The 16,953-nt window shown below is 33.5% G+C and overlaps 1 protein-coding gene across 1 annotated transcript; it reads left to right on the top strand.

Annotated features, from left to right (window-relative positions):
• Positions 1 to 466: 466 nt before the first annotated feature.
• Positions 467 to 12,797, top strand: LOC134237985 (uncharacterized). The gene is made up of 9 exons (XM_062720116.1): positions 467 to 533; positions 1,037 to 1,206; positions 6,060 to 6,263; positions 6,526 to 6,621; positions 7,451 to 7,595; positions 8,749 to 8,824; positions 10,481 to 10,628; positions 12,017 to 12,144; positions 12,206 to 12,797. Exons 1-9 carry the CDS (start codon positions 467 to 469, stop codon positions 12,768 to 12,770), a joined length of 1,599 nt encoding a protein of 532 aa, XP_062576100.1. The 3' UTR covers positions 12,771 to 12,797.
• Positions 12,798 to 16,953: the final 4,156 nt, after the last annotated feature.

The raw sequence follows: 16,953 nt of genomic DNA, 5'->3' as shown, positions 1-16,953 counted from the left end.
GCGAACCTCATGAAATCTTGCAAATAAATTAATTATCGCTATATTTAATGAAGTTGACCATAAAAATATTCAACCTGTCGTCCAACAAATTAAATTTTAGCAATTAAATAAGGGAATCTATATAGATTCGCAGCACGTTTCAAAAACTATATATAATGTTGAAAAGAATTATAAATTAAACTAAAATTTTTGATTTGGTTATGCCCTTGCAATATTGGAATTTATAGATGACCTCTAAACTGCAAGTATACATGCTAAAATCATGTGACTCCGACATCACATGACAAGTCTAAATTTAAAAAAAATCAAAATGTCATCAACATGTAGGTTTGAACCAGATTACATTTCCTTTTAATCAGTGAAGCCCTAAAAAGAATCATCCATCCTTATAAAGTATGTATTTTTTATCTTAAAAAATCGCCGATATTTTTATTTGTAACCTTAACTGTGCTGCGTAAAGTACAACATGGACTACAAAGACATGGAAAGCTATTATCAAATTTGTATTGCAGACCTTATTCCAGAAGTTAGAAGTTAGAACTTTGGATAGAATCAGAAAATGTAAGTTAAAACACTTTTTACTATTGTTTAATCATTTCTTTGAACTTTCAAACAATGTATTTACAGCTGAAATTTTAAAGACAAAACAAGTGCCATAAGTTTTTTCTTCAAACTTTAGTGTTTGAAAGTAGAAATTGCATTTAAACTATCTGCAGCTACAAAATGGAGCTGTATAAGGTATTTTATGTTTTCGTTTGAAAAGAAAGTGAACGTAACAAAAAGAATGGTTATTTATCAGTCTGTCCTCTTTGTAAGGTCATGTTTGACCACAGGGTGAAAGCATTCTTACTTTATTTCTGAAAGCTCAGTACAGTTCAGTATTTCATCACGATTCAACTTTGTATCACTCATTATTCATAGAAACCGAAAAGCAGTCTGGGAAAACTGACAGTATATATATGTTGCCTTTCTTATTCTTTCTAAAGATACAATTTCTTAATCTGTTTAAAAGAAATACTTTATTCGTTTTCCTCAGAGAAAGAGAGAAGATCAAAGATGTTTCATGCAAGTAAAAGATTGCAGGCAATTCGCAAGCAACTGAAACAAATCAATGAACAGTATAAAAATACTGAAGCTGAATTTGAACAAGTAACAGTGACAGAATCAGAGGCAAACATGGACAAGAGGAATACAAATGCCTATGAGGTAATGCAATAGAATATTATTCTCCACTTCCCGTACTTATGCAGCAATATACCTTTATCATCTGCATACGGAGGTTATATATCTCAGTTGATTCGATACGCAAGAGCATGTTCTACGTAAAGTCATCATTTCGTAAGTTCTATGGTCGATACAATGATCTTGTCAGCAAAAACGATTTATCTTTGAGCCAAATGCTGATTGACGTTTTTCATACAAATTGTTAGTCTATTATTTGTACTCTGAATTGACGACGAATTTTTCCAGTATTTCCTGATCATGACAAGGAGCACGGTGTGTGTAATAGGTCGGCAGGGGATGCTCACTCCTCCATCTGATCCCACATCTGATGTTTTTGAGGTCCGTGTTTCCTCTGCTCCTATTTTGTACTGTATGTTATCTCCATATCCTACATCTAATATGTTTTACGGTGTGACCTTTGGGGCGAGCGCAGTTGTACCATCAAAAACACTTGAAAAATTGATCAACCACTTCAAACATCGAGCCTCACGAGACATCTCGACTAGCTGTGACGTTACACGACGTCAAGGAGCTCGTCGGAGCTTACGGAGACAGCCGAGCGTCTGGTTGAAACTATAGACTTAGTGCAGTTTTGGTGGAAAAATATTGCAGAGTTATTTTTTATTTCTTTGAAAGATTTCTACAAACTGAAAGCCTTTTATGCTTTACATCATTATGTTTTTTATTTATTCGCGCAAAGGACATTGGGTAGTAAAGGAATTCTGGGAATGTTTTACAGAGAAATTTGCATGACGTATGTAAAGATTTCATTTCGAATTTCCTCTGTTCTTACACGTTAGTCTACTGAGCTCGCTGCGCTCACTATGAAAATAGATATGCTAGACTCCAAAGTTCGATGGTCTCATCAAAGTCCGATGGTCTGCGCCTAGTCTTGATGTCTCGATGTCTTTACGGACGCCAACGTCCAATGGTTACGCCAAATTACGATGGCTTCTTTCTAGCGGGACACGATGCGCTACGGTGTGATGGTCTGACACGCCAAGGTCAGATGGTTTGGAGAAACAATTAACGTTTATGACGTCACAATAATCCGACGTCAATCCTCGACGCCGTTTTCCTACATTCAAGAGCTCTTATTTCCCAAGTTGTCCTCGGATACAGTTTGACTGATTTTGAACCAACTAGATAATGATTAATCTCCGTACATCATTTGACTGATTAGGTGTAATCCTGGCTTACTAGCAGTATAAAACTGATAATGGTATAGTTTTGAACCAACCCGAGAAGTTAAGGGTTAGTCCTCACATAATATTATATAAGAGGATTATTTTCGTAATTTTCATTGGCTGAAAGGACGTCACGTGATATTCCTCCTTTTTGTGATATCGACGCGAAAGCGCGTCCGCGGAAAATGATATCGCACGACACGCCGTTCGGTTGCACTGAAGTTACGTAGAACGTGGCGTCATAATATAAGAAGCGTGTTTTTAACCATTGTGACGTTATGACAGCCAAAGTCTGTTTAGTTAGATCTGTGTCAGTGCATTCACTTTGAGTGATTATATAATATAACTATTATGGACTTCAGTGAACTGTCAATATGTGGTTATAAGGACTCAAGGCAATTGATATTGACCGAAGACACAGAAAGTGATAGCGACCGAGCCTGCGATGTCGCTATCATTTTCTGTGTCTGAAGTCCATAATTGTAAACTGTTAATTCTACCACGATTGGCGGACATTATTCTCCAATAAATCACGAACGTCATCAAAAAATTATCAGATCAGAAACACGTATCAAATCTGAACAATTCAAATGCATGTTTGGCTGTAGAATGAAATACTTGTTTAGACCGCATCGATGTGTCGTCTTTTGCAGTATAAACACTGTAAATTGCATCAACTTGCTGACGAATGTCGGTTTTTATAGCTAAGCGGGGATATTCCACGGACCTCCCTACACATTAAACAATGTTATTTTAGCAGTAAAACAGGAACATGATTTTGTTATTGTATATTCATTTTAACTGATCAATACATATTACATGAATGTCGGTTTTTATAGCTAAGCGGGGATATTCCACGGACCTCCCTACACATTAAATAACGTGGTTTATAGCAGTAAAACAGGAACATGATTTTGTTATTGTATATTCATTTAACTGATCAATACATATTACGAACAAATTTGTAATTTAAAAAGGCTATTTTTAATGTAACGAAAGCTCAAATCGTCTGCATTCTATACACAGGTAAGCAAACAAATTTTACCTCTGGTGTTAAATGAAACAGCGTAATCGAGACATGGTGACCTAATTCGTTTCTCTGTAGAGGAAACGATTATCCGTAGTTTAGCGATTGTAGTTATACATGGTAGAATAGAAATAAAGTCCTTGTTGTCGTGAATGATGCAGAATAACCTCCGATGTTGTTTGAAATATAAAAGCCTCGGCTTTTATCTTTCAAACAACATTTCTCGACCTCTGAGGTTATTCTGCAACATTCACGAAAACGCGGACTTTATTTCTGAAACTGAGTCGGGTTATTCTTGCAATCATCTAAGATTATCTAGATTATAGCTTCTCCACACGTTTCGACTTATTTGGGAACTTAGTTTCTTGTAGGAATAATGAATCTTCACTATATATTCTACAGAACCCCTCCCTAAACACATTATCTGCTATATAGTAAAAGATTTTTTTTTTTATAAAAACTGCATTGTTCATAGGAACCCCCTTCCGCAGAGCCCAAATGCTGAGACCATAATGTTAAATATTTTGGAGGAGCCACTTTTGATTATCATAACTGTTAACTTGAACCGTTTGTTTAATAAACAGGAACAGAGAAAAGGAGACAAGTAACTAATGCATTTTCACTATATTATAAATAGTTTTTCTTCGGCCAAACTCCCGAGCTTAGAGCTATGAAATTAACCTTTTTGAAAGAAGCACTGCACTGATATGATTATTATTACCATGTACTATGTTCATCTGCCAAACACCTAGGAGCGAGGGAGAGGATATTCCTAGTATTGGCGCCCGCCGTGATCATAAAAAATCTCTAGCCTAAGTCAAAATATTTATGTTTTACTAAAATGTTGTAAAAAGCAAGCATACCAAAATTCAAAGCTTATATAGGGTTGCTTTACAAAAGAGTTGCTATCTGAAAATTTTGAGATTAATTTGGTAATAAATATTTTACAGGTGGTTATAAGTTTGACTTAAGTTTACGTCTGTTTCGTGATCCTGGGGCCAAGAGATTCTCATTTCTTATATGAAATAGAAAAGGAAAAGTGGTCAAAGTCTACTACGGCGTGTAAACAAAATAGTTCTACCTCGTTTACAAACACGTGTTTCACCTTGTCATAATGTCATCAAAGGGGCACACGGTGTTTCTTTAAGTTCATGGGTGTTTGTTTGTAACCAAAAAAATTCAACTTCGGCATTATATACGTGATCAATTTTTGATTAAATTTTGTGCAATATTAATCAGAGTTTTTTTTTTTTTATAAATAGCAATTAAATTAAAAAAAATATTTCTACCTAGAAAATCCAGGAGTTTACTATTTCTTACATGTAAGATAAAAGGGGATTCAGTCAAAATCTACTAATTTGTGTAAACAAAATTGTTGAACATCTACTGAGATTACTTTGTTAAACTTTCCTACATGTACCTGGTTTACATACTAGTGTTTCACCTTACACATTCCAATTGACGGGCATACATGATATCCCTTGATTCGAGATACTAAAACGAGAACAACATGTTTGAGGTCAAGAGATTTTAAACGGTCAAAGACCCCAGGAAAAAGTCGAAGAATCCGAAGGACCTAGACAAATATTAGCTTATCTATAGGTCATTTGTCTTACATTTATAGTTAAAACATGCGTTTTATTTTGTTTGTAAAATCTTAGTTCAAAATATTTTTGACCAAGTGATTTGCAGTTTATAATCGCCATAAGATTTGTTTCCAAACACAGAGGTCTTCAAAGACATTGTCCCTTATTATCCGTAAACTTCTGGTTTCGCGTCCTCAGAACACATTTACCAAAGCCAGCTAAAATATGTAAACCAATTGACCTCCACTTTAAATGCACATGTCTTTGCACACTACTTTATCCTAGCTTGGTTGAAATACAAATTGATGAAAATTACTTTATGCACAACCAGTTTTCATTCTTAATCCCAAAATTATCATAAACCAGATGTTATCTCTTTTTAATAATGTCAGCAAATAAATATCATTATGATTATGCTAAAATAAATCAATATAAAGGAATAAAAAGTGATTCACCTTAATTAATATCATCTGAACTTAAAACACAATATAAACAGTTTTAATCCGGAAATCCATATCTAACTCTATTCATATCTATATGTGAAAATGCTAAATTATAACTAGTCCGTTTGATATCACATATGAAAGTATATAAATAATAAATAAATGTAGAAGGGGGATATGGAGATAACGAACAGTAACAAATCAGATAAACCTGATTTATCTGAAGATTAAAAAAATCAGAGAGAACTTTGTAATATCAAATTAGGATAGATATGTGACGTTGAAATTTGAAAGGGATTTTTTTCTCTCAATGAATTCTAATGATATATTTGTTTGGTATATTTTGGCAATCTTCCTTTAATAAATAATGAAAAAGAATTTTTTGAAAAGAAATCAAATTTGCAGCATTTTCATTCGGTTTATCCGAAAGTAGATCTATATATACATGTATATCTTTCTGTTAACTTATGCTTGGTTGATATTGTTTTCTGTGAAGTCGCCAAATTTATGGACCAATCTTTTGAAAGGCTGTATTTGAAAAAAATATGGCATCGAACTTCTAAACACAAATTTTGTATTGTTGCAATTGCAGATAAGTAGAGCTAGAATTTCCAACAGTGGCTATTCTACTGCGATTACCATAAACGACCTAAATGAACAAGTATCTAGCAGCAAAAATAACAATGTGGGTGCGGATCTAGGATCTCTAATAGAATGTACTTCCAGTGAAGTGGCGGGACTCCCTCTGTCTGAGGACCTTCGGTGCGCCATATTGAATATGGAGGATCTAGACGATGTATGTTGTTCATCTACAGTTATCCTTTTAAAGCAAAAATCAATGTTTTAAGCACCATTTGCAATTTAAGTTTTAATAAGATTTTAAGAAAGTTTCAATGTTGCATAATTATCTGTATATTTAATTTATCTTATGTCTTGTTGAATCTTAATGATCTCCTTTAAATGCACACGTGTTTCTGTGTAAAATAACACTGTTTTCAATTTGTCACTGCTCGGCCTGGTTTTTTTAGTTATATTATTTAAGAACACAATGTTTGCAGGTGGAGAATGTCCTCGGTGATGTGATGAATTCTGTATTAGATGATACTTCTTTTGACAAAGATTTGGAATCTATTGAGCAGACGGGTAGTTTTTCGGTAAGTAACACAAGAAACACTTAATAATTGGTAAGAGTTTCGTGATAAAAACTCTTGAAAACCCTTGGTTTATTTCCCATAACATCCATGGCATTCTATAGAAAATTCCGTGGCCTGACAAGGTTATAATATTAATGTATCTACTGTTTTCACAATTTTAATTTTATCATTTCAATAATGCTTCACTGCCTCGGTCAGAATAGGTCATCCCATGACATATATTCTGGGTCTTTCCTTTATTGTGTTACATGTATTAAGGTCATGATCTAGTAAATAAAAGATGCCCACTGATTTATCAAATTTAAGAAATAAAATCCTCTAATGATGCTTTATAACTTAAGCTGGTCAAATAAGGTGTTTTGGGGCATAATTTGTAGATAAACAAGATGAAAAATCATATTTTAAACTGTCAAATTAAGAAAACCAGTCATGAATATGGGAGGGTTTTTTTCATATTCGACAAAGGAAATGTATCTAGATTGCCTACAGTCTATCAGGAAACGGTATATTGTTTGTTAAAGGCCTATTCTTTAAAATAATATCAAATTTAATATAGGTATCTTCTTTATTTTCTTGACCTTAAGGAAAATCATTCCTCCAAATGTTTCATTTCATTATACCACAAAAGTGAAACATTTTTTAAGTCTTCATATCTGAAATTGAAATACTTGGGCCAGGATTTTCTAACTTATATTACTTTATAAGTAGAAAAAGTTATAGATTTATTTTTTTTCTCCGTATGACCATGCCTTGTTCATGACCTTACATTGGGTAAGTTTAATGTCTCATGGAGATTGATTTTTGTTCATCATCTTTACATTTTATTTAGACTAGCTCCTCTGCTGAGCATTGCCATGCCCAAAACACAAAAGGTAAAAATCCTTCACCAGAAAACAGTACCCGGAAGTCGGAGACTATTGCGGAGGAAGGAAACTGGCGAGAGGACCGGAAAAAGAAGGACAAACATAATATAAGTAGGTATAAAATATAGCTAATACGCAGGTTTTTTGTTTGCATTTGAAATAAGGGCATTTGAAAGTTCTAAGAATCGTTTGATAATATGTTGACGGTGTGGAAGACCGTATAGGTTATTGGATTACCTTCCTAATTCACTTTTATACTAGATCCGCCTCTACAAAGCGCACAAGACATATATAAGTTCTAAAATGTGACGACGAATACCATTATATGCTAACTGCACATTCGTTTTAAATATTTGGCCAAACCATTCTCAGAATAGAACGACTTTACTTTACCGGTCCCCAGAAAAACGCGCTAAAATGTGTCGCCGAAAGCGGCTTCAGTGTATTTGAGATCGCGTGAGCGATCAAAAAAATTTGAATACGAAGTTTTTGGCCTTTTTGACCCCAAAATCGAATTCTACGGTTAAAAGTTTAGTTTAAACGAAGTTTAAATTCGTTCTCTGAAAAGATAAATCAATATTGTTTATTCGTGAAAAAAAAATGATTATTCGTGGAAAAGAATCGACAAAGAATAATTCTGAACGAAGCGCATGCGGCGCATGCTTAGTGTCATTTCTTTCGGACTTAGCCATTCGTCCATGTAAACAAACCAACGAAATGCCGTTGAAGCTTAATTATGATCTTGCAAAAATTACAAAAGCAACTGAATTTCCTACCTTATCTTAAAGACCGATTCACCAACCCAAATTTCTCGAATGGTATGCAAGGACTAATGCGTTTAGACGACATCTCCCGGGCAGATGCTACACTAACCCTAATCTGTCGAATAATGTGCGAGGACTAACCCTAATCTCTCAGATGTGTGCAAGACTAACCCTAATCAGTCAAATAGTGCGCAAGTTTAACCCTTATCAGTTGAGTGACGTAAATGTTACGTCATAGTCCAATGAGAGCGATGATCTTCCGGATATGGGGACCTGTAACGTAAAATCTACCCCTCAGAACTTTTCAAATGCCCCGGCCTTAATTTATGAAAAAATTTAATTTCTATGTAGTTATAAAATCGATGAAATCTATCAAACAGATTTTACATATTCAAGACAAATATTTCAAACATTAAATGAATTTTTAATGGAATTCATTTCAAACCAGAATATACACCTTTAGTATCATGTCTCTTAACAGTATTCTAACACCATTGTAGTTGAACGACGGCGGCGACACAACATAAACGATAGAATTAAAGAACTGGCATCTCTCCTTCCAGACAGCGTGCCTCTGTAAGTTTTTTTTATGACGAGTGTGTGTCAATACAAGATATTACATGTACATTATCTACACAGTTATTCCCCACGATAAATTCAGGTATGTCACTCGTCACCGTTTTAGAAAAGTTCGCACAGAACCTCTTAGATTTAAAACTATTTAGTCTAATTCAATTTTTATAACATATTTAAATTAAACAACGTAAATTGATAAAACTGCTCAAAAATCCACAAAGAAGCAAGTTTCACGAGTGACATACCTTAAAGTCCAGGCTTTTAATGACAGCTGCTTTTTGAATAAAAATGGAACTCGTAAATTTACGTCCCTTGTCAATGTTCATTTGCAAAATTATTTGGTTAAAAAACACTCTGATTGTACACACAAGTACTCTGAAGTTGACATCAAAAAGATGCTTGAGTTTCTGATTGACCAGGTCTTCCAACAATCTATTGGAATTCCCAAGGGTAACAATTACACCGTGTTATTAGCAGACCTATTTTTGTATTCATATAAAAAGAATTTGTGGAAAATTTTATGCCTGAAAAGAAGAAAACATTTGCTGTGGCCTTCAGTTCGACATTTAAATATATCGACGACGAATTGATAATTAACAATGGTAATTTTCATTCTATCTTGGTGAGCTAGAGAAAAAAGATACAATAGAGTCTGACACATCTGTTTCATATTTGGATATTTTACTTGAAAAAGACGTTGATGGTAATCTAACAACCAAGCTCTTTGAAAAATGTAATTTCTTTAACTTTTCAATCGTCAACTTTCCTTACTTTTGCAGCAATATACATACCTTCAACACATTTATACGGAGCTTATATACATGTATCTCAGTTGATACGCAAGAGCCTGCTCTACGTATGAACAATTTCTAAATCGAGTTACATTATTGATAAAGAAGTTGATGAAACAAGAATATTAGAAGTCTTGTGTCTCTTTGGAGTGTATGCGTTTCAATACTTTTCACAAGAAACTGTGTGCTATATTATTATGGTGATGATCCCTTCTACTAAAACAGGTTTTGATAAAAGAAACATGTAGAGTATATATCTTGTAATTCATATATTTTTCTTTGAATTATTCAATAATTTGAATCAATATATATATTTTAAATACATCTGGTAGTGCATGCTGACTTTTATCTAAGAACATCTGATGACATTATAATCTTAAATTAAGAATATCTTGAAAATTTATCAGTAGGTAAGGTATGTTGCGTATGTCTTTAAAGTAATCATTTCGTAAGTTCTTGGGTCGATACAATGACCTTTTCAACAAATACAATTTTTCAATGAGTCAAATGCTGATTGAAATTTTTCATATGAATTGTTAGTCCATTATTTATACACTGAATTGACGGCGGATTTTTCCGTCATTCCCCGATCATGACAAGGAGCACATGGCGGGCGTGACCGGTCGGCAAGGGATGCTCACTCCTCCATGGCACCGGATCCCACCTCTGATGTTTTAGAGTGTTAGCTTTGCTCCATGTTGGCTCTGCCCCTAATCTGTATTGTTTTATGGATGTTTGGTCATGAATACTGTTCGTTATCTCCATATGTTTCATTGAAACAATAAACATATATAAGCAGAGCGAAAGTAAAGTGTTGTTTTCACGTCAATGAATGACTAAATTGAATGAATGTATTTATTTACAGCGCCTTTAAGCAGAGCAAAGGATCTATTTTGAAAGAATCTGTGGCGTACATGAAGGAATTAATGACGAAAAGACAGAATTTGCAGAAGTTGAAGGAAGACCAAAAGACCATGCATTCGAAATATCAGAAACTGCTCATCAGAATTTTCGTAAGGAGTCACATTTTCAAAATTTTAAAAATTTAAAAACAATATCAAATGCATTACAAAACAAGGTGGAGAAATAACATAAATTAAGGAAAATGATGATAATTAATACTATTTGATAAGTCAAGGCGTCTCTAAAGTTTAAAGAAAATTAGGGGGATTTATTTGTTAGTTGCTTCTTATTAATAGTTCTGCTACAAAATGTATTCAAGGCAAGACCATTATTTCCGTTTGTACATTGGCATTTCATTGTATGTTGTTTTTTTTTAAATCAGAGGTATACATGAGACATCCAATTATGTGATTTATTTCGTTTTTTTTTCATTCGTGGCATTGCTCAGTTTTTATGACAACACTCGATTTTTCTACCTTTTCTCTGAAAGTGCTAAATCCTTCTGAAAAAATATGATATATAGCAGAGGGAAATGCACATTGTGAATTACTGGGTCCCAGTCCATCATAGAAAATCTCAGCTAAAACAATTAAAATCAACGCATTCTTTGCAAATAAATCTTCTTTACTGGTCAAAATGAAACAGTAAAGCTGTTGGCATTATTACGTTTAATTTACCTTCTAGAACAACAAATTTTATAAAATAAATTGCCAAAGGGACAGATATCGATGAACTTGTGCTAAGGTTGTTCTCTTAAAGCCATTTAGTGAAAAAACTTAAATTGTTAAAAATGTTCTTTTCTACACCTACATTTGCCTTCAAATCACATTCAGATTTAATCAATAAATAACATTAATTCCTGTACATATGACTTGATAAATCCCGATGAACCTCAAATTAAGACACTAAAATACTGCCACATCTGTTTCATATTAGGGGTATACACTAAAAATAAGAAGTCCAACTAACATCTAAATTTATTACACACGAAATAACTTCAGTTTGAACATAGTCAATTCACCTGTACAAGGTGTATGTGTTGTTCCAACGTATTCGCTACTTACGAGCATGCTCTGCGTGCCATAGATATTTAGGCCAAGAGACTTTTTTTCTGTGACATCAGAATACATTTACATGACAAAAGAGACACCAATGTGACTAAAAAACGAACAATCATCTAAAAGAGAGTTCCATCATGGGTTACTACAAAAGACTTCATTTACAGCAAAAAAGGCAAGATTTTGAAATCGCACTTGGACTAACTAATTCACTAAATAGGTAATTGGGGGAAACAGATGATTAAACAAGAAATTCTACTGCATATTAATATTTCTTAAAATGCACAATGTTCACTAAGGATGATTTTTCATGAAATAAGCTTTGAATTTACCGGAAGACAATAAGTTCAAAATTTACAACGTGACATGCTGAATTTATTTAATTGAGATAGGTTAAATAGAGTATGTCAAAATTAATATTAAATTATACTTTCTTTCAGCAACTGGAATTAAAGTTGAAACTGTATCATAGTTTGTCAGAAGAGTTCGACTACTCTAGGGCCAAAAGGAGGAAAAAGCCAAAGAAACGTTTAACCGAAATTAATGCCTTTGTAGAGGATCTTGTTAAGCAAGGCATGCCGAAAGTTCTTGAGCAAACACCAAATAACTCAACACCTTTTTTGCAAAAGAGCCAAAGACGGCGCTTGGCTGCCCAATAGCAAACAGAAGTTCCTGCCACCTTCTAAGCTAATCTTACAGCAGCATTTCAAGAATAAAACTGCTGAAGAAGGACATTCTTATGCACGAAGTGATAACAGTAAATCTAATGATGAATTTACTGACCACGTTGATCAACCGGAAAAGCAGAAAAAAGAACAAACTGCCCCTTTATCTCATTCAGCTGTTCAGATCACAGAAATATCAAAAGAGCGAAATGATACAACTTCATTTCCGTACGACAAAGCAGATTCTGGTTTTAAGGACGAAGAAGGAGTTTTGGAATTATCGACAGAACAGTGCGACATTTTGCTTGGTCTGTTTGAGAACAATCAGAACAACAATGAACTTATATTAAATACGAATTTCTCGCCAAATCCAGACGATGCCACCGCAAGCCAAGGGTGTTTTTCGCCGGTAACGTCTACCTGCAACATGTTGGAAAGATTGCTGAGAAGGCAGAACTCAACTTCCGTGTGCAGCTCTGGATCGAGTGGATTGGAGGATTCAACCGAAAGCGTGACGGGCTTACGTTGAAATGTTTCTATAATGAAACGTGCCGAACAAAGCGAGCTTTAAAAGAAGTCTTTGTAATATTTCTGTATTCTTCTTTGGAAAATGAACAAAACAAAGGAAAAAATATTAGTGGCATATTTCTGCCATCTATAAGCAAGTTTAATCATGTTAACATGCAAACATAAGTATGTAAAAATGCCACTTGTTTATATAACATACAAGATACTTATTTTGACATGCAAATAACCAATTTCTTTAGATTATCTAATTTTAATCTTTAAGGTTACTTACTAACGTCTTGAATATTACATCATATTTGTATTGTTTATTGGACTGAGCTTGAATCTTATTTGTTTTTCTCCATATATTTCATATAAACAAAATGCACAAGATTATCTTGACATGCAACTTGTGTCAAAATACAAGATGATTATGTGAATATATGAATACAACTAATTCATGTCAAGATGATAATGTTAACATGAAGCTAATTATAACAAATTGCGATATATAAATGTTGACAAGTAACTTATTAGACCGCTCGGCTATCTAGGCAAGTTAAAAACTTGCTTTCGATGTAGATGCAATTCTCACAGCGCTGCCCTCTACACGGTCACTGAGAATAGAAGTGAGATACAGTTATTTGGGCATAAGTTTTTAGAGGAACGTTACGAATACATGTTGTAATTAAATTAATTTTATTTATAAAGCACAATTTACAACAACTCTTAAACTAATATAACTGCCCTAAGGTAACAAATATTAATATAGAAAGCACAAAGAAATTCACTTTTATAAGGATACCCACTCCCACCCCCCCCCCCCACCCCCCAGACCGGGATTGAACTCTCGACCAAAGGATTCTGTCTCCTAGCAGTACAGGAACCGCGCCTTAGACCGCTCGGCTATCTAGGCAAGTCAAAAACTTGCTTTAGATGCAGATGGAATTCTCACAACGCTGCCCTACACTACACGGTCATTGAGAATAGAAGTGAGATCAGTTATTTGGATTTTAGAGGATCGTTACCAATACATGTTGTAACAAAATTAATTTTACTTATAAAGCATAATTTACAACAACACTTAGACTACTATAACTGTCCTAAGTGAAGAAATATTGATATAGACAGCACAAAGAAATTCACTTTTATAAGGGTATAAGATTTGTTGTAAATTGTGCTTTATAAATCCAAATGGTTATTTTCATGATACACGTCTAGACTTACAATACCTTGCTTATCCCAGGTAATTGGAGGAGTAAACACACTCCTGTCTTTGATTCCGACTGAAAACTTGAGAACAAAAGAAACTCAGAGTGGCCCTTAACTTCTGTAAACATCACGTGATTTAAAAAAAACTTTAAAACAGGCATAATGTCATCCTCCATGTTAACATTTTTATGGAAAGTTATAAGAAATTTATTGTCTTTTAGTTGATTTTATTTTCTAATGCTAACAATGAATATTGTCGTAGACAGTCCAAAAAACTCATAAAATATATCATAAAGAACATGAAGAATGGAGGTATAGAAGGCGAGGACAATCCCCCGCTCTGAGAAAAGACATTTCTCAATTCTAAAAGTTATATTTTTCAAAATTATACTGTTCATATCATATTTTACACATTTGATTCTGTATTTCTTTGTTTTAATATTTTATTAATAATTTATTTTTCACTCATGTTTTTAAGATATGTGAAAACAAAAAAGAAAAAGCTTCTCGTATGGTTCGAACTCTATCCAAAGCGCATGGTTTGCTCCAAGACCGACCGCTTTAACCACTACGTTACGAAGTATATGCATTATCGATGTCTGTCAGTGTGATTTAAATGAACGGGTTTGTTGAAGCTTGCAATTTTTCAGAAATTTTCGATTTTCATATAGAATGGGTTCAGATTCCATTTTTTGGACGAATGAAATAGATTTCGCATTTACGTTTCCAACATGTAAGCGTTAACGAAGAATGGAGACTTGACCCATTCATGTTCAAAATTCATTTTTTATAGCTCTAGTATCTAGTAAACCCATTTTCCACTAAATATGCTTAACTGTCAACTTAAAAGTAAAGATTATCCAATAATAAGTCGCTCAGTAAAATAAATTGTTAAAATGTTTTAAAGATGACATTACTGAGAACATGATTTTAGAAAAATATAACTTTTCTGTGAATTTTGAAAATTGAGAAACATTTTTTCTCATAGCGAGCGATTGTCTAAGCCTTATACGTCCTCTTTCTTTACATCATTGACATTTATATAACTTTTAACGTGAGTGCAGCTGTAACCGTTTCAAAAAAATACAAATTGCTGTTATTATATATTTACCGTTTGATAAATGTGCATCTATTGGAATACAATTCTCAGTGGTGATGATGTATATGTCATGTTTATCAGTTTTAGATTTATAAATTTGTATTGTTATCTCTTTCGGTTGCTCTCCTAGATATGATTGTCCAAGAAAACTGGCATTCTCTAAAACCAAGGAATGAAACATATGAAGATAACGAACAGTATTTAAGACCAAAAGAAAGATATACTCTAATAGTATTCCTACACAATGACACACTTTAAAGAAATGTCAATTTAGTTTGAAGTATAAAGTTAATGAGAAAGAACATTTTAAAATGTAAGAAAAACGTACCCTGTCAGCAACACCACTTTTATATTCTACCTGGAAGGTATCTTTGGTAGCTTCGTACTGTCTTGACGGACAGCACTGCCCAGAAAGAATTCTATTTTAATCTTTGTTTTCCGAAATGTGTTTGGGAAATGTTCTAGCTTGAATAAGTAAACGCCATTATCGTGGCCATAGCTATTCCACAGTGAATGAAAACCTTATGTTAATTGTGTATTGTACGTAGAGGTCACCCATTCGAAAGCTAAAACGCTTGCATTCACTTGACTGGAATTTTCACCCGATACAATGTAAATATTACCAATTACATATAAATATATTTTTTTAAACATGTGAACTCTAGCTAGGATTTACTTTGCATCTTTCTATTTTTAGAATAGTTTTTTTAATATCTATTGATACATTTCATTGAAAAGTTTGGAGAGTTTAAAACTCTTCATAGGCTGTTTAATTTGTCACTTCCTTGTGATAACTTATATTATTTAAATGTCATTCAGCAAATAAAATTTAATTATTTTCCCAGTCTATTTATTTACTAGTATTCATTTTTTGATTTTAACTTTACCTAAACATAGATATTGAATAATAATATGAAAAGTATTATATATCAGGAATTATCAAAAATTGAAGACAAAATTGTTCAATTTGGTCAACTTATATGTTTTCCATAAAGAATGTGGAGATAACGAACAGTATTCAATATCAAAGTCCATACAACGGTACAAAATAAGAGCAGAGCAAACACACACAAATAGTATTCAATTATCAAAAGTCAATAAAACGATACAAAAAAGGAGCAGAGCAAACCCGGACCTCCAAAACATCAGAGATGGGATCAGTCGCACTGGAGGAGTGAGCATCCCCTGCTCACCAGTCATACCCGCTGTGTGTTCCTTGCCATGATCAAGAAATAACGGAAAAAATCCGTCGTCAATTCAGTGTATAAATAATGGACTAACAATTAGTATGAAAACGTCAGTCAGCATTTGACTCAATGATGAATTGTATTTGCTGACAAGGTGATTGTATCGACCATAGAACTTACACAATGGTGACTTTGAACAAGACTGCTATATATCTAAATGTCGAGTTGAAGGCCAAAGGAAGTGTTTTCTTTGTTTGAAGCACCAAGGTATAAGATGTTGGACATATTCTGCTTCATAGAAATACAAAATAGATCTGATAATAACGGGTGTCCATGGGATTTTTAATAGATTGTTAGAAGACGTGGTCTCCAACAATCACATAGATATTGTCAATCAGAAACTCAAGCATCTTTTTTTTGTCAACTTCAGAGTACTTATGTCTACAATCAGAATGTTTTTAACAAAATAATTTTGCAGATGACCAATGACCAAGTAAGTAAATTCTCGAGTTCTATTTCTTTTTGAAAAAGTAGCTCTATGATATCAAAAAGCCTGGACATTAATTTATCGTGTGGAATGGTTGTGTGAAAAGTCGTATGATTTTAAGCTCTTGATTTTGGTAAAACCCTGTGATTTCAAATTGTCCGAATAGAACAGATAGAAGCAACAATTCAATTCTTTTCTGTTGCATTAAAAAAATCTTTTT

This window comes from Saccostrea cucullata, unplaced genomic scaffold (genome assembly GCF_032062105.1).
Source record: "Saccostrea cucullata isolate Sc308-1 unplaced genomic scaffold, CSIRO_AGI_Scuc_v1 ctg2628, whole genome shotgun sequence".
NCBI classification, from domain to species: Eukaryota; Metazoa; Mollusca; class Bivalvia; order Ostreida; family Ostreidae; genus Saccostrea; species Saccostrea cuccullata.
Note: the sequence above shows the minus strand (reverse complement) of the source record. Positions and strands in the feature narration are given on the sequence as shown.